The sequence below is a fragment of the Cyprinodon tularosa genome, unplaced genomic scaffold (assembly GCF_016077235.1).
Source record: "Cyprinodon tularosa strain WSP-4 unplaced genomic scaffold, ASM1607723v1 ctg105, whole genome shotgun sequence".
Taxonomy (NCBI): domain Eukaryota; kingdom Metazoa; phylum Chordata; class Actinopteri; order Cyprinodontiformes; family Cyprinodontidae; genus Cyprinodon; species Cyprinodon tularosa.
The window spans coordinates 254,079-273,252 of record NW_024037838.1 but is presented as its reverse complement, the minus strand read 5'-3'; the positions used below and the strand labels follow the sequence as shown (position 1 = coordinate 273,252).

The following is a 19,174-nucleotide window of genomic DNA, read 5'->3' as shown; positions in this document are numbered from 1 at the left end:
TACTGATTGTGGTCGGAGGGCCCGCTGATGCCTGTGTACATCAGTGGAGAAATCAAACCCTACTTATTTCTGGTTCAAAGTAAAATGCCAATTCCATATTTTTTGTGACATAATTTTTACCAGAGCGGAGTCAGAATGACATACTGTAAGTGTAGCAGCAGCTGTAGTACTAGAATAATATTCATCTACTTGGAGAGTTGCATGCACAGTCTCTACATTGTTTGGCTGACATCGCATTTTATGACCATGCCTTCAAATTTTCTAAAGACCAAACTCAGGCCTTTACATGGCGGCCCTACTGATGCAGCTTATAAACACCTAATTGAGCAAATAATTTACTTGAACGCTTATCTACTTGTAAAGAGACTTGTGAAATGTAACAGCCATTGGCACCGGATGTGTGAAAGATAACTTTTTTATAACTTTTTTGTATAATTTTTTGTATAAAAATTTTCAGCAGCATAATCATACATAGAAAAATCAGCTTATGCAAAATAAGAAGAAAAAAACAACATAATTTGTGTTGCACATATTTCAGGGTGCGTCAGGAGGGGCATTCAAAACTTCTGCATGCAAAACCTATGAGCAATTTGGAGTGACCTTATTTGGCAACCCCTGAATATAGGAGTCGCTGAAAGGACAGATCTGTGTTGAGAAGTAGTCCTGGCTTCATTCTGGCTAAGATTCAAGAGGTTTATTACATCCTGATATTTAGGTCTGTTAGGTCCACAGTTTTTGCTTCATCTCAATCCTCAAAGGGGTCGTAGGGGCAATGGCCCAGACTCCTTCAATAAAGATAGATAAGGACGTGTATCCTTTCTATATGGACATGTTATTCTGCTGATTATTAACTGGATAACAGCAGATGTTGAAGAGAGAACAATCCTTTTCATCCTCCTATTTTAGATAAGATCAAAGCATGTTTTTGACAAACTGTGGACAATTAATCTTTATCTTAATGTCAGAGATTTTCCTATATGGCCTTACAGACTCAGTGGATTGTTTTCAGATAATCATGCTTTTCTAAGCAGTATGTTCCACCATTTCTATCTCCACACCCATCCTATCAAGTTCATAAAAGGTGCATTAGACCTAACATCTCAATGCATTTTTGAAAGCAGAATAAAGCTCATGCATCCCTCATATCTATGCTGATGGCAAAGTAGTTACGGCTTTGGATTGTCTGCGGGTTGCATTTGTGAGGTTTTTCCTGCTAAAACTGGCACCAAAGGCTGAGAAACTAAGGTTATGACTTACTGCTTATTTAAAGCTTCACTTGTCATTCCACCTTCTTCCTTCTGAATTTGACATGTAAGAGGAATGGAAAAATATTTATGTTTGCGGTCCGACTGGTGTGTAGGTTTATCAAAGTTATTCTCTTGACAAGCATTGGGAAACTGCTGATCATTTATGCATATGTATACATGCATATATATATATATGTATATATATATATATATATATATATATATATATATATATATATATATATATATATATATATATATATATATATATATATATATATATATTTAGATTATTTTGTGTGGTTGTGTTTTATATAGGTTTATCAAAGTTATTCTCTTGACAAGCATTGGGAAACTGCAGATCATTTATGCATATGTATACATGCATATATATATATATATATATATATATATATTTAGATTATTTTGTGTGGTTGTGTTTTATATATATGTTTGTATATCTGGAGCGCGTAACAAAAGTAATTTCCCTCTGGGATTATTAAAGTATGTCTGTCTGTCTATCTGTCTGTCATACTGTGTATGACCTTAAATGTGAATTGTGTCAGACTTTGGGAGTTCCTCTAAGTTTATATTTATATTTTATATCTATATGATTTTATGATTGTTAACTCAACATTTTTATAAGTTTACATCAAATGTTTGTGTAACAAAGTTATTCAGATTTAAATTGTGGATGTAAAATACCAAATATTATTTAGGGTTGAGTGCTTTTTATCGCAGCTATCTAAATCTCTAGAGTTGGTTGTGTTTGAGCTTTTCAGAACTTTAAGTGTGTTATTGATCTGTTTTAATAAAGATCTACATGAGTACTCGATTTTGACATCTTTTGAAGCTACCATACTTTCCTTTTAGACAAGGTGGAAGGGGTTGTGTCATATGGCTCAGGTTGAATATCTTATTGTTAAAAATTCCTAGGTTTCTGTTCTTTTTTAATTTAAGTGCTGAAATTTTTTAGGAGTAGGATAAAGAATATTCTAAATGGGAAGTTAGAAAACTGGGTGGTAATCTTACTAGAAAAACACTACTTTATAATGCTTAATGTATGATTATTTTTCCTGCTACATAAATGCACCTTAATTAAAGAAATTATCTTAAAAATGTAATACTATCAGATAAAAATTACATTTATGTGAAGGCTGCAAATGATATTTCTATCAGGGGTATGAATAGGTGTAAGAGGTACTGTTTATGGACAACTGTTTAATTAGCAGTATTTTCTAGAATGTTTTTTCAAGAGATTTTCCAACCTCAGATTTTGACGTTGGGTTTTCCAGGATGCTGAGCAAAGCTCTACAATGGCTTTGTTTCTCCATATGACACAAAGTAACTCTGGGTACACAGTAAACATTTTATTATTGACATAATCTTTGAGTCTTTTTTTTTTTTCTACCCTTAAATGTTTGTATGCGTCAGCACTCAAAATTTAATAGTCGAGTTGCAGAGGATCTACAAGTAGCTGGAGTGACGCCCACAGCAGATCAAAATAAAAGACAGCAGTAAAATAGAATATAAACCTTGCAACAGTTTAATGATGGAAGAACTGTTATTTTGATACGCTAAGAAAAAAATGTCAGAAAATTTCAGGCATCCCTTTCCTTCAATTTCAAACGTATCCAGCACATTGTGTCGAACTGTCACATAAAATGTATACATACTATAAATATTAAAAATATTTTTAGAAAATGCTGGAGAAACGCTGGAGAAAGTTCAATTAGTGTGAATAAATATGCTGCTACTGTAAATCATTTTTAATAAAGTAAGTAACGTGTGATTTTGATTTCATTCAGATTTCTGAAGGTGAGTACAGATACAAACTGTAAAATAAACAAGGGAGAATTGGGTGTTTTATTTTAAAAACAGAAATATAATCAGAGTCTAATAGGTTTCAACTTCTGACAAAAACACATTTTACAGAAGAGGTAGAGCGTTTATGTAGTTAAAATGTAACGGGTGACTTCTAACAGTGTGTGCGGCAAGTTTTATTTGCATTTTCTTCACAGGGGGAGTTTTATCTTGCATCTAAAGGTGTGCTTGCCTCATGTTAGGATGTGCAATGTGTTTTGATATAGATATAACATTTTTGTGTTTCAATGAAAAAAATACAATTAGTAAATTTTTCTTGGAGATAAAAAGTGATGCAGAGGGGCCTTGTTCTTCCGGCTCTCACTAGAAAAGTGAAGGCTTTATTATATGTGGGCAAACTTGTTCTTTGATGTGTTGTCCCTGTTTGTTCTTGTTATGGGATGGTCAGCTTTACCATGAGCAAACTTTATAATCTATTTCTTTGTCCATGAGCGTATATTGAATATTGTCACAAATTGGCTTCATAGAACAGTATGTATGTTGTTTCCTTTAAAGTGAGACATTTCAAACCAAACAACTACATTTAGACATATACGTTTATAATCTTATGAAATGATTTTAAGGAAATTGTTGCAGTCACATATAACTTCCCTTTATATAGTACCCACACATTAAATACCCAAGTAAGAATAGCACTACTGCATCATATTTCAAGTAAAGTAAAAGTAAAAAGTAGCCATCCAATAAATTACTCAAGTAAGAGAAAAAAAAATATTGGCAAAAATGCTACTCAAATACTGAGTAACTGATCATAACATCAGATTTAATGTTTTATAAATGCTGTAAATTTACAAAACATCTAAAGTTATCTGCACATTTTGAAAACGAGATACGAAAATAATAATAAAATTCAATAATTTCACAATTATTTCAAGTGGAAAAAACTCCTCAAAATGTCTTTCCTAATAAATTTTTTAATCCTAAAATCTCTGTCATCATTAATGATTGTCTGTTATGTATGTAGGTTAGAATATGGTATGTTAATGTAACATTAAATAGTAACATACATTCATTAGATATAGGCATTTGTTTCTCTAGTGTATGTTTGTTTAAAACAAGCCTGTTCTTCATTGAATAAAGTTATTCACGGTAGGTAGGGAAGCCAAACATTTTATTTAAGTAAGAGTAGTGATACTTCATAATTTTTTTTACTTACCGGTAAGTAAAAGTTAAAAGTACACTATAGAAAAACTATTTTTGCTCAAGTAAATGTAACTGAGTAAATGTAACTACTTATTACCCACCTCGCTTCCATTGATATAAAATTACTATTAATATGTGTTTGTACAACTCCAGAAAATTATCTATTCATGTTACTCTCGTGCCGTAAAGGTTTTTTACAATAGTGTGACATCTGTTTTTGTTTATGTAGACAATTTGAGAAACATTCTAACAGAAATGTATGGCGATTACAGTATAGGTATATACATATACCAAATTATTAAATAACTTTCTTGACTCATATGAATTTAAATGGCCTTCCATTCCAAATCAATAAATTCAATAGATGTGTTTCTGTCAATGTTTTCTTTACATTAGAACAATTCGATTGACACATAACAATTAAAAGCAACAAACGTAATTTTGCACACACACAAAAAAAGTCGGCATTTCATGAAAAAAAGATTATGAACATATTATAAAGTTCCAATATCCAGCTACTGCCAGAGAATTATTACAGTTATATTCGATATAGGACTTTATATTACTGCTCCCAAACTTAAAAAGTGTTTTGCATTTCCTGTAAATACTCTGCAGTTTCTTATGCATTAATAAACATGTATATTTTCTACATTTATTTTATATCTGCTTACCCATTTGCACATTAGTATAAGTTTAAGTATCCTTTTTAATAAATACAGTACTTCTTTCAGGTTTCTTAAGCTGTAAACTTGCCGTGATTTTATAGATTTTTATTCTTATTATTTGTGTTTTGCATTTTTATCTTTGTATATATCAGCCTGCTTTAAATCATCTCTAACATTGCTACTCGTATATCTGAAATTGCTGAGAGAAAAGGATAATTCTGTTCTATTTTTTCAGTATCTTACAGTTACATATTGGGATCAAATGAATTCTGTTCTGAAAAATAAGTCTTCCATGTTTTCAGACATGTAGAAATGATGTATATTTTGCTACACAGGTCTGATAAACATAAAGGACTGTGCTAGAATCAAATAGGCATTAAAATCTACAGTTACACTCCTAATGATAGTCAACATAGTCATCAATTTGGGGTGATGATAAAAAAACAGTGGTTCTTAAATTGTTTGATAATGATAAGCGGGTCTGCCAATAGCTTGAGAGCAGCACTGCAGAAGTAAAAACAAACATAAACAAAAGCTTTCATTCTGCCTGAGAGAAAAACACTTACTTTTCTTCCTCTACTTGACATTGTTTTCACTGTTCGCCAGAACCAAAGCCTCATAAATATATAAACAATAGTGATTTCATCTAAAAAATTATTATAATGTTAAATAATGTTGAATTTTATTTGATTAATCAAAAATAGATGCAATGGATTTTTTTGATACATATCTTTATTTTCACTTTAGAATTAATTTGCTCAGATTTCTTTTTTAGTTTAATTCCTGACTTATTATCCACTAATCCTTTAAATCCATATGGGTGTCACAACTGTTGGGATTCCTTTTCCTTTAGCCAATACTTAGATTTGAGTTGTCATAGCAACATTGATTTTAACAAATTTTTTACTTGGTGCTATAAACAAGGCTGTTCAAAGTGGAGCCCACAGGGAAATTACAAAAACATCAAAATCTTCTTAGAATAGGAATTTTAAGTATGATGTAAAGTATCAATCTTTTACTGCCTTTGCTTTAATTTTATTCTAGAATAACCGCAAACTCTTAGTGATGATTACTCAAAACCCAAACATGGGCACGCTTCATTAAATTTGGTCAATTAATAGCAGTGAGCCATATTAGCATACATAGCATGGAAAAACAAAACATATAAACAAGCAAGAAAAATAAATAAATAAATTAAATAAACAAAAAATCTTACTTCCTCAAAAATGGGAAACTTTAGTTCAGGCTAAAACTATCAGCAATTTTTATTTTTCACATATTATGTAGAAAAACTCAAATTAAGTTTGTTTCATTAAAATAATTATTGTCTATTTAATGATAAAGTAAGAAATAAATAATCAATATAAACTATAAACGTTGTTGTTTCATTTTTAAATCTAAAGACAAATAAGAATGTGGCCTGCGATTTCACTCAACTTGCTGACTTTGGTCCCCGTCAGTAAATGTTTGTAAAGCTTATCTATAAACCTTTACCCAACACATATATTTGTTTGTGTTAAAGGCAAAGGTAGTTGGACATGAAGAAAATAAGTCTAGAATAATTTCTAAAAATAATAGTCTTAGGTGCTTTGACTAGTTCTCATAGATAACACAAAATAGATTAATTTGAGGCGCTTTTATAGATATATAAAACTTCTTTTTGTAGATTGGCTGGCACTGCTTTCATACTTTTGTCATTGTAGCTGCATTAACAAAATATTTCTAAAAAGATAAATAGCTGACTTTGTTCAGGAAAATAACGTCCCTCCTAATATCGACTTCTTTTTTATAGATCTAGCATTTCTAACTTTGCCTAACTGACTCGTAACGCCAAACAAGCTCAAACCTTTCTTATCCTTTTTGGGTTAATTGTGCAAAAAAGTAACTTACTTTGTGTTGCATGTATACCAGAAGAAAGTAGTCCAAAGGCTCCCCAAAATCAGAAGGTTAAAAGCCAGCAAAAGGTGTCCCTTCATACTTCCCTCCTTAAGTTTCACTTTTTGGTTTTACTGGTTTTCTTTTTTACAACCTTCATTATTTATCACCTCTTGGTTATCCCTGCTATCAGAGTCCACACCTAAAGAAGCTCTGCATGTGCCTTATGTTAAACATTGTCTGTTTTTTTTTTTAAAGTTCAAACAATAAATCCTTTAGAATGAAAGGTCGCTTTGGTCGTTGTTCCAGTTATATTAGTTTTGCGAAAGCACTAAGAAACGTTTTGTGCGCTAAAACAAACACTGAAAATTGATGCAAACAAAGTTTGAGAGGTGTTTTTAAAGATAAATAGCACTAATTTATTAATAGTACAAAGCTGCTGACTACATTCCATTATGTTTTCTGAATATGTTGTTTATATAAAGATTACTGGCTTTACTTCATAACAATGGGGTTATTATAACATCTCATTTAAAGTGACTTAATGTCTGCAATAACGCTGTGGTAACAAATGTGCATGTGTCCTGCTTTATCATTGCAGGTATCAGCTTAGTTTCTCCTTATCAAACTGTCTGTGGGTCTCCAATTTGAGAGACTTAGTCAAACCAAGATGTCCCTTTGAACAGAAAAAGACTGTTGAATACAAATAACTTCGTAAATAAAGAAAATCTTTGTTTCTTGCCTTTTAAATGTCTGGCTTAATTCATTTGGCTCTATGGTGCATGTAACTATAACTTTAAAGTTTGTCAGTTTCGGTTTATTGGTTCCAGTCTGTTTAACATAACATGTAACCATACATAGTTACGGTTATCAGTCTGCAGCAAATACCCTTTTCAGTTTTTCCAGCTCATCTTGCTGAGTCATCAAAGCCTTTGTTCACTATCGGGTTATGGGAAAAGACAAACAAAAAAAACAAACATAAAAGAGGTGGTTTTAAAGCAAAGCGAAGCAAGAAAAACAGTTGAACAAGTAGATTTAAGGAGAATACAAAGCACTCTGTTCCACATAATCATGTTTTAACTGTTTGCTCGCACTATTTGTGTAACACTGCTCAGGATTCTAGAGCAGTACATGCAGAACGAAGCCAGGCAGATGTTGTATTTACATCCTTTGTCCACCATGTCACAGCTACTTAGAGCAATATTCGTAATTTACGCACTTTTGTTTATTTAATGAAGCACCAATTCAACTTTTGCGTGACATGTGCAAAAGAGAGCTGTGTTTATTTAATGAGGAACAAAATGAGAAAACTATGATTTTATTTTCTTTAACCAGTTGTTGTGTTTGTTTTTCTTCTTTTAGCATGTGCGTTTTTTATGAATAACTTTTTGTATGTGTACTGTACTTTATTTATGAATATCTGTCGATGTACACACTCACATTTAAGATATACCGGTAATTTATCCAACCTTAATCAGTCTGAACCAGTTGCCACTGATTTTACAAATATAAGTATTTCAATAAATACTAATACATTTACAAGTAAGATAACCTATAAAAAGCTATTTTCCTCACAAAAACCTTGGTTGAGGACAAAATAAGTAAAACCTTTTCATTTTAAATTGTGGTAATTTCTTTATATGCGGACTGCATATTCTGCAGTCCCTGTCCCTACTCTGGGATTCTGTCTTATTGCTTTTCCTGTTTTGCTTGAAACAGTTAACTAGCTGAAGCATCTTTATCGCCTGACAAGCTGCAGTTTCATTCGTTATCAGGAGATCTGTTACGTAATCTTACATTTTATTGTCAGAAGCAGCATTACAAGTTGAAACTGAGCAGTCACATCCTGTCAAAACCATCTTAAAGGAGTATCGGGAACACAGTAAAATAAATATACTCAGATTTGGATGTATTGGTAATGCAAAAGCTCAAAAACCAGATTTGCATAAAATAGATTTATGTCCAACTGTAGCTTATATATTGATATTACATACTGGTTACTTATTAAGCCATGCATATATTTAAATTTGCATAAGGTAATCAAGACTAAATAAAAAGGAGTTCCACAATACGTTATTGTACAAGAATATATATTCAGACGTTTTTTCATCTCATTTGCTGATGGATCCAAAGATCCAGAATCACTACTGGGGCAGCAGTGTATAATCATCATCTAGACAAAGGAAACAAAATATTAATAGGTTTAAACTGGATTGAAAAACAATACGGTCAAAATGTTGTAGTCATGTCTGATAGTTTGGCAGCTCCATTAAGTACTGAATCAAATAATTAAAAAAGAAAAGATATTATCAATGGTATTTATTATAGTGTATATATAAACTCCATTTAAATTATATATTAGAATTTGTTTGGATTCCAGCACGTGTTGAATTGGAGGGTAATGTAATGAAAGCGCTGACATTTTCGCTAAACAGGTATTAAAATATAAAGATGCTGACATTCATATACCATCAAGCAAGGAGGATTGTAAAATGCTAATATATATTAATGTTAACAGGAAACAGGAAGAAACTTCAAAAACAATGTGGCTGATACAAGAAAAACAGGAAGAAACAGGAGAAATGAATCAACCGTTTCACATTGCAGAATAGGTCATACAGGTTCAAATAATTGACTTAAAGTCATTCGAAACATGTGACAGGTGCGTGTGAACGTTGTAACTTCCCTGGAACTGTAAAACGTGTTTGTGAAATTCCCTTCATATGAAAATTAAAGGACAAAGTATACTTTTGAATATATTTTTAGACTGAGTAAATTTTGTTTTTGAAAACTACAAATTTATTAAAGAGAATTTTGTTTTTTGTTGCTTTTTTTACTGTAAATCTCTTGTAGAAACTCCAGTCCAATTGGTGGCGGTGATGACCTTCGAAGTTGTTCTGCTAACCATCATAAAACACAAGAAGAACAACAAGAGACAACCAATATGTGTACTTGTGCGTGTCACTACCCGATCTGTCCCGGAGCATAATCCGTCCTGCGCATGCTAGAACATATGTTCATCGGGGTGTTCATAAACACTGTAATTATGGTACTAAAACTACTTATTACTATCCTTAACTCACAAAAGAATGCTAATACACATCTTTAAAAAATGTTTTATAAAATATGTGAGTCAATTTTTAATGCTTTTTAAAAAAAAATCGTTAAACTGCTTGACGTCTGACGTCATCATCAGACATGTTCAGAGCAGTCAGGCAAAATATGATTAAACCATGTTTATCTGCATTTTATTTGTTTCTTTCTTTAGATTACGCACTATATAGCATAAGGCTAAAACAAAACGAAAACATAAAACTAAAAAAGACTTAAAAGGTTTATGTTTAAACCCAAAGCTGAAAAAGTTAGCCACCGAAAGTAGCTTTGGATCCCATTTCCGGTGCAGATTGGGCAGAGACGACTGATAAAACAGAAAGGATTTTAAGACATTTATTTTCTTAGGATATACATTGTTAACCTTTAACACATTATATTTTAGTACGTTTACTATTTTTGGTGAGGAAAAACGTAATTTAGGTATTTTTAACAAAATAAAATCCAGGAAGACCCGGATGTGCAGAACGGATGGTGCTTTCGGGACGGACCGCGAATGGGAAAAGTCTGCAGATGTTGTTCTCACCCTCCCTATTTACAGAGTATGCATCAGACAAGACTTGTCCATTCCTGAGATTGACAGCTGTCCCAGCATGCACTGCGGCAGCATCAGCTTCCAGGTTAGCTCTTACAGAGCTCAGAGTATTAAGTTAAATGTTTTCTTTTCTGTTGCTGTTGTTCAATAAAAGTGCATTTTAAGATAATTTGAGGCGAGAACAGTATACTTTTGAGTGTCACTATATGGCCCATTTAGCGATTTAACCCTGTAATACCAAATGTGTCATATTTGATACATACGGTTTCTGAAATGTTTTGCGTCTGACACCTTTTGCATAATTTAATGGTAAAAACTTTGCTCAAAATCCTATTGTACACAATCAGATATACCTGATAACAGAGGGCAGAAGACTACACAAAAAATAATCTTGACTTATCGCATAGTAATAAATTATTAATATCAAAAATGTATTTCTGTTTTTTTCTTTTTACATATTTTGTTAAAAGGCCAAAATAAGGACTTCAAACCAAAAAAAAAGTAATTTTCTGTTTTGTTTTATTCTTGGATCGGGCTTTAAAGGGTTAATACAAAAAATTGTCGAAGTTGAGAGGACCGTGGCAACCAGCGGACTTCCGAGGGTAACAGCAGCCAGGTCTCATCATAGCCCTTCTGCAGCAGCCCTCTCTCAGCCTAGCCGTGTGTGAAGTACCGCTGGCTCTGATGGCGATTCTTTTATTTTATTTGGCAAAATGTTCATTTGATTTGAGTTTATCTGACTGTATTAACTATTATTCCCCCAATAAATATAAAAAGTAGCAATTTAATATTATCTAGAGACTATTAATAATAGGGGGTGAAATGCAGCTCCAGACGAGCCGAGCATGTGGTGACGTTACGAGTACGCTTCTGTTCCAATTGACCCATATTTATGCTGCGTGCTCCCGTTCTCCCCAAGTCCATATTTTTCTGTGTTCTTCTCAAAAACATACTTGATGAGGACACAAGAAAATCCATTCTAGCTACTAAATCACTATATAGAGTGGGGAATATATAGTGGACTTTGCAGTGAACTCCGTTAACTGGCGGTTTGGACAGATGATCACTGCTTTTAGCTCCCTGTTGGTCATGCACAGTGATGTTTTTGACAGCCATCTTTGATTAATTCTTAGTTTCCACTTCAGGAAAAAAAGTATTATTAGTTTTAGTCACATTTTAGTCATTACAATATGTGATAGTTTTAGTGGGTTTTGGGACTCAAACTAAAACACAAAAAGGTTTTAGCCTAGTTTTGTTCAGTTTTATGTTGCACTTCAAAAACAGCTAACCTTTACAATTTCAAATAACAACCAGATTCTTTACCAGACTGACGGCTCTTGCCCAGATACTACAATTGCTGGGTAGAGAATGCTGCCGTGAATTTCATCATTGCTATTGGGAAGAACACTTTGATTAACAGAATTCAAACTTTTTTATGAATTAATACCCTACTTTATACAAAAATGTCTCGCAAAAGTTGTGAATATAGCAGATCTAACTCAACACAACTTCCAAGAGCACATCTCACGACTTCTTATTTCAGGCATGGATGAAGAGATGCTGAGTTTGGAAGTGGAGAACAAACCAATTTTGTATGATCCTAATTATCCCGAACGCAAAAAAAAATATTTGGGCATAAACGTGTGATTCATTCTGAGTGTTTGTTTTAATTATGTCATATTAAATTAAGCATTAATTTCTAAATGTTTTGCTCCTATGAATTTAATAATATTATCACTCATGCTCTCTTCTTAGTGGCGCAGTGGGTAGCAGTGCTGCCTTGCAGCAAGAACATTCTGGGTTTGATTCCCCACCTGGGGTCTTTCTGCATGGAGTTTGCATGTTCTCCCTGCGTGGGTTCTGTCCTCTTCTCTTCCTCCCATAGTCCAAAAACATGACTGTTAGGTTTATTGGCTTCTACTCTTGGCCTCTCCCGGATGACTGCATGGCCATCCTGCAGAGAAAGCTCAATTCAGCTGCTTTCATCTGGCATCTTGCTCTTTTCTCTGTGATCCATATTCCACAACCAAAGGTAAGGGATGGAATGTAAAGGTTCAGCTCTCTCATCATTTACAGGAACATTAAACAATGCAAACACTGTCATCTATCCATCTGCCCCTCCATTCTCCTCTCATTCATGAACAGGACCCAAGATAATTGTACTCTTCCATTTATCCACACAAGCCACCTAGTTCTGGTTTAGAACCATGGCCTTGGACTTGGAGGAGCTGATTCCCCTCCTGGATGCTTCACACTTGGCTGCGAATCAACCTCGCTGAAAAAATGTTTGAACCTGCCAAACTGGCAGAAGATAAGATGATGCTTTGGTGTGATAACAGGGGAGATAATTATCTGCTTTACTACTAAGGTTTTATTTTTTGTAGGTGTAGGACTGAAACTAGCAGGTAAGATCAACCTGTAAAATAAGGGGTAATAAACTTATAACAATAAACAAACAGAATTGATCAGATACCTGTTGACTTTTATGAATGAATCGATTCTTTTAAGTGTCTCTTACATTCCTTTGAGATCCATTCTTCTGCGAGCTGCCAGTGGAAGTATAAAAATATATATTGTAGAAGTCAGATATTTAACATCCAATACATTTACCTGAATGCACAGAATAATAGCTGCAGGGAGGAGCTAAGGGTAAAAAAAGGACAACACAGTAAAACAACACAGCTGCAGGCTAGAGGAGTGTCGTGGTGTCGACTTGGCAAACATTTTTCAATCCACAGCTAAACATTAACATTTTTTTGATGTCGATTATTGAAAGGAGTCAATAATCCAAAAAAATGTTTTGTTTGATTTGAGGTTTTCTACGTTTATTCTTTTGTCTTGCTGTATTGTTATGCTTGTTTGTGTTTAGATATTTAACAGTAATAGCCAAGATACCATTCTTAACACATGGAAATTAAGGAGTTATATCATTTTTATTTTGTTAAGAATTCACTTGCAGTCAGTACGATGGGAAAGTTTACTATACACTCTACTCCTGTTAGGCCTCTAACTGTGATTGTATGCTTCTTTTGGTTCCTTTATTTCACAAAAAAAAATTGCTCAAGCAGAAGAGCTGATAGATGAGTCTTTTCTTAGTTAGACTCCTTTATTTCAAGGTTTCTTTAATAACCCTTCTGTTACAAAAACAAGGTAGTTCTGAGAAAAAAAAGAGCCTCTGAGTCAGTGTTTTTGACTGTTTTTGAAAGGAATGGCTCCTCAAGAACTGGCTACCTGCAAAGAGCACTATGACTTAAAACTGTTAAGGTAAAAAGGAAATGACAGATTTAAAATGTTGTGTATCTAGCCATTTCTTGATAAACTGACATGTTTGAGACAAACTTTCTTGCTTCAAAACATCTTAACACTTATTTTGTGACACTCTTAGGGTATAAAGATAACAGATTCACCTTTATCGGTTACTGCCGCCTCTATTTGAACAACGTTCTGCAGCTGTACACAACCAAACTTAAAAGAAAAACAAATAAACACTGGTTTGTATGATTTTAATCTTTATTAGAAAATCAAACTTGCATTGTTGAGACTGAATCCCCTCTATTGATCTTTGGAATAAAGAAACACCATCTATTGTTGACTTATGCATTATGCATTTATTAGTAGTTTTCAAGTTTACATTTTCCTACATTCCATATTATGTTCAAGCCACAAAAATTTTAATGCTTTCTTTAAGAAAGAATGAACACTGGCAGCTGTACATGTAATCAATAATGTTTTGAATTATCCAGTTCACAATACAGAAAAAGGAAAAAAGGGAATTACCCAGATTTTAAACTTTAGAAAAATACACAATGCACACAATAAACTAAAGCCAGAGCATATTTGCCAACACCTTTAAGGCTTTGAAAAAAAAGACAGAAAAATGTAAATTGTACATAATCTTGCACCTTGATGCACATAACTTATATAATCTAAGTACAGGACTTTAAATAGAGAGTTGTAATGATGTAATAAAGAAAAAAATAGATAGATAGATAGATAGATAGATAGATAGATAGATAGATAGATAGATAGATAGATAGATAGATAGATAGATAGATAGATAGATAGATAGATAGATAGATAGATAGATAGATAGATAGATAGATAGATAGATAGATAGATGATAGATAGATACACTATATTGCCAAAAGTATTTGCTCACCCATCCAAATTATTGGAATCAGGTGTTCCAATCACTTCCATGGCCACAGGTGTATAAATTCAAGCACCTAGGCATGCAGACTGTTTTTACAAACATTTGTGAAAGAATGGGTCGCTCTCAGGAGCTCAGTGAATTCCAGCGTGGAACTGTGATAGGATGCCACCTGTGCAACAAATCCAGTCGTGAAATTTCCTCGCTCCTAAATATTCCACAGTCAACTGTCAGCTGTATTATAAGAAAATGGAAGTGTTTGGGAACGACAGCAACTCAGCCACGAAGTGGTAGGCCACGTAAACTGACGGAGCGGGGTCAGCGGATGCTGACGCGCATAGTGCGAAGAGGTCGCCAACTTTCTGCAGAGTCAATCACTACAGACCTCCAAACTTCATGTGGCCTTCAGATTAGCTCAAGAACAGTGCGCAGAGAGCTTCATGGAATGGGTTTCCATGGTCGAGCAGCTGCATCCAAGCCATACATCACCAAGTGCAATGCAAAGCGTCGGATGCGGTGGTGTAAAGCACGCCGCCACTGGACTCTAGAGCAGTGGAGACGCGTTCTCTGGAGTGACGAATCGCGCTTCTCCATCTGGCAATCTGATGGACGGGTCTGGGTTTGGCGGTTGCCAGGAGAACGGTACTTGTCTGACTGCATTGTGCCAAGTGTAAAGTTTGGTGGAGGGGGGATTATGGTGTGGGGTTGTTTTTCAGGAGCTGGGCTTGGCCCCTTAGTTCCAGTGAAAGGAACTCTGAATGCTTCAGCATACCAAGACATTTTGGACAATTCCATGCTCCCAACTTTGTGGGAACAGTTTGGAGCTGGCCCCTTCCTCTTCCAACATGACTGTGCACCAGTGCACAAAGCAAGGTCCATAAAGACATGGATGACAGAGTCTGGTGTGGATGAACTTGACTGGCCTGCACAGAGTCCTGACCTCAACCCGATAGAACACCTTTGGGATGAATTAGAGCGGAGACTGAGAGCCAGGCCTTCTCGTCCAACATCAGTGTGCGACCTCACAAATGCGCTTCTGGAAGAATGGTCAAAAATTCCCATAAACACACTCCTAAACCTTGTGGACAGCCTTCCCAGAAGAGTTGAAGCTGTTCTAGCTGCAAAGGGTGGACCGACGTCATATTGAACCCTATGGATTAGGAACGGGATGTCACTTAAGCTCATATGTGAGTCAAGGCAGGTGAGCAAATACTTTTGGCAATATAGTGTAGATAGATAGATAGATAGATCGATAGATCGATAGATCGATAGATCGATAGATAGATAGATAGATAGATAGATAGATAGATAGATCGATAGATCGATAGATAGAATAACATACAATAGATAATTAATTAATTAAAATGGTAATTTTAAAAGTTTAGTAAATCAGATATGTTTGGTTTATTGAAGATTTTAACTGTCCCTCTGCAAAAGTGTATGGTTCACATTTAAGCACAGATTCCAAGATCTGTGCAGTGTGAGAACTACAAATCTAATATATCTGATGGTGGTATTGCTGTTGAAACTCCTGAAAAATGAAATTAGCATCCATTTTTTGCCTGCTATGTGTATAAAGAGAGGTCATTAACAAAATGAAAAAGAAGCTGTGGTTAGAGAGCCATCTGTCTGTCTCTACTGTATGTATGTCTTTCTGATCCATTCTTCTGCCAGTGGAGGTAAAATAATAAAATATTGTACATTAGAAGTCGGATGTTTGACATCCATTTACCTGAATGCACAGAAGATCAGCTCTGGGGAGGAGCTACTGTATGGGTAAAAGAGGGACAACACAGTAAAACAACACAGCTGCAGGCTATAGGAGTGTTGTGGTGTTGACTTAGCAAACATTGTTCCATCCACATCTAAACATTTACATTGTTTTGATGTGGATTATTGAAAGGAGTCAGGCTCTAATCAGGTTCTCGAACGGATTTTTGTGAGGTTTCCGATGATTTTTCTGTTGTCTTGCTGTATGGTTATGCTTGTTTGTGTTTAGATATTTAACAGTAATAGCCAAAATACCATTGTTAACACATGGAAATTAAGGAGTTATATAATTTTTTGGGGGGGAATTCACTTGCAGTCAGTGAGATGAGAAAATATATTTCCACTCCTGTTAGGAGTGGAGTGTAAAAACTGGGATTGTGAGCTTGTTTTGTTTCCTTTATTTCACAATAAAAATTGCTCAAGCAGAAGAGCTGATAGACAGAGCTTGATGTGAGTCTTATCTTAGTTAGACTCCTTTGTTACAAGGTTTCTTCAATAACCCTTTTGTTACAAAAATAAGTGACATTCTGAGAAAAATGTGACTCAGCCACTGAGTCAGTGTTTTCAACAGTTGTTTGAAAGGAATGGCTCCTCAAGAACTGGCTCCCTGCAAAGAGCACTATTACATAACACTATGGACGGAAAAACAAAATGAGAGATTTAAAAGTTAGTGTATCTAGCCATTTCTTGATAAACTGACAGGTTTGCGGCAAACTTTCTTGCTTCAAAACATCTTAAAAACTTATTTTGTGACACTCTTAGGGTATGAAGATAACACATTCACCTTTATCTGTTACTGCCGCCTCTATTGCAGCAAAGCTCTGCAGCTGTACACAACCAAAATTAATAGAAAAACAATGAAAAGGGAACAATGAAATAAGGAAGATTTTGTTAACAGTGATTTGTCAGAATGAGTGAGTTTTGAATTCACGTTTTCTTTGATAAAGCCGTAAAGCTCATCATGATAATTAAAAACTTGAGGATTCATTAGTTTCAATAAATGTTGATCCAAACACCATCAGAATATCTAAGTTTATGATTCTATATTCTTTGTTTTCCCAATACATTCCATTTTTCCACAATACTGTTTCGACTGTGACCACGATGTCAAGAGGGAGTTATATGTTGTTTTTTTTCTAAAACAATTAATAAATAACTTTAAAATTAATAGTTGAAGCTAGAGATAGTTAGCTTAAAGTTGATCATTTCACATTACATTTACTACTTTATTTCAGTCCCTCTGTGTATAATTTAGCCTTTTTCTTTCGCTACACATCATTTACATATTCATTAAAAAAAAAACTAATATGACCGGACCAAAGAAGACCTACAGCAGTTTAAAACAAAACATAAGAACGTTTTGGAGACTGAAAGTATCTTTATAAAATGTTGACTATAATGTACAGTACGTATCTAGTATAACTTACTGGGTGCCTTAACACATATTTGATCCTCTTTCTAATTTTAGGGGTTAAAAAGGGATGAAATATCTGGTGCAGGAAGCGGCCCACCTTTCCCAGAATTCATGCTTTTTAGAAATCTGGCTCTTCATCAAAACAAAAGGAGGCCTCATTTAGAAGAGTCAAAGAGAGACAGACTCTGGACTCATGGACTGAGCCAGACCACTTTGGCCATGTGTTCCTGAAGATGCATCACAGATCATCTAAAGCAATAAAATGTGTTAAGATTTTTACTTTGAATGTTGGAATTTTCTGCTAACATAATTATCTTCATATGCTCCAGAAGGGCATTATATCTTATTGTGTGTGCAGTCCAGAGCACCAACAGCATAAGGAAATCCTGAATCATGAAAATAAAACAAGTAGTTCAACTATTACAAAGTTTCCTAATGATGTTTCGCCTACTGTAGAATCGCTCCTTGTTTTAGTTATTCTTCTAAAGCACCAGGATTATCTAAACTTGGCTGTTAGTCTGATCTGGAGCAGGTAACTTATTGGTCTCTACTTTTGTTGAATCAAGCTAAATGAAGCCAAAATATCCAGAAAATCCCAACCTAATCCTTCTATTTGTTTCTGTGAAATAGCCGTCTGCTGATATCCAACTATTAACTAAAATAAGAAAAGTTTTGACTATTTCTGTGTTTTTTTTGTGTGGAATTTTTTTCACTGTTTTAATTGTGACACATTTTTAGGAAGTTAGTCATTTGAACATACCAGCAAAATAAATGTTAGTCTGAACATAACCAATAGTAAACTTGTTGACTTAAAAGTATGGTCTGCAATTATAACCCGACACAATTTTATTTTTTTTTCTATTTCAGCAAATATTTCTTTCCACATTCTGTGATGGCTGTTCTGTTTGGGAACTTAAAAATATAGAGGTGTTCTTTATCAGTAGTTAAAGGTAAAGGCAAGTAAATAGAGGGAGGACTTTTCATTTTCCCACTACAGAAAAATTCACTTCACCAACAAAACATCACCACATGTTTCAGTAGTGACTATTTTCAGTAGTGACTATTTTAGATCATTTTTAACCAATCAGAGATGCTGACTCGACAATGCAACACTACAACATCATAACTTGTGCAATGTATAATGTTTAATTACTATTTAATACCCTGTGCAATAACCTGTTTCTCTATATTTGACACCCAGTTCAATAACTATATATATAATATAAATATCCATCTATATAAATACCTAATCAAATTTCCTAATTGTGGGACAAAAAAGGTATTTACATTTACTTAAACCCAATTTTGTCTTTAATTGGACTATTGTAGGATTTTAGTATATTTTCACAATATGCATGCCTAAAGTATTTCTTTTTGGGG

At 34.1% G+C, this 19,174-nt stretch overlaps 1 protein-coding gene across 1 annotated transcript in view; it reads right to left on the bottom strand.

Annotated features, from left to right (window-relative positions):
• LOC119782975 (alpha-2,8-sialyltransferase 8F-like) overlaps positions 1–7,035 on the bottom strand; it is a 76,878-nt gene extending 69,843 nt beyond the window's left edge. Inside the window, exon 1 of the mRNA XM_038284215.1 lies at positions 6,830–7,035. Within this exon, the coding sequence (XP_038140143.1) occupies positions 6,830–6,915 (86 nt within the window). The 5' untranslated portion in view covers positions 6,916–7,035. The remainder of the gene's footprint in view (positions 1–6,829) is intronic.
• Positions 7,036–19,174: the final 12,139 nt, after the last annotated feature.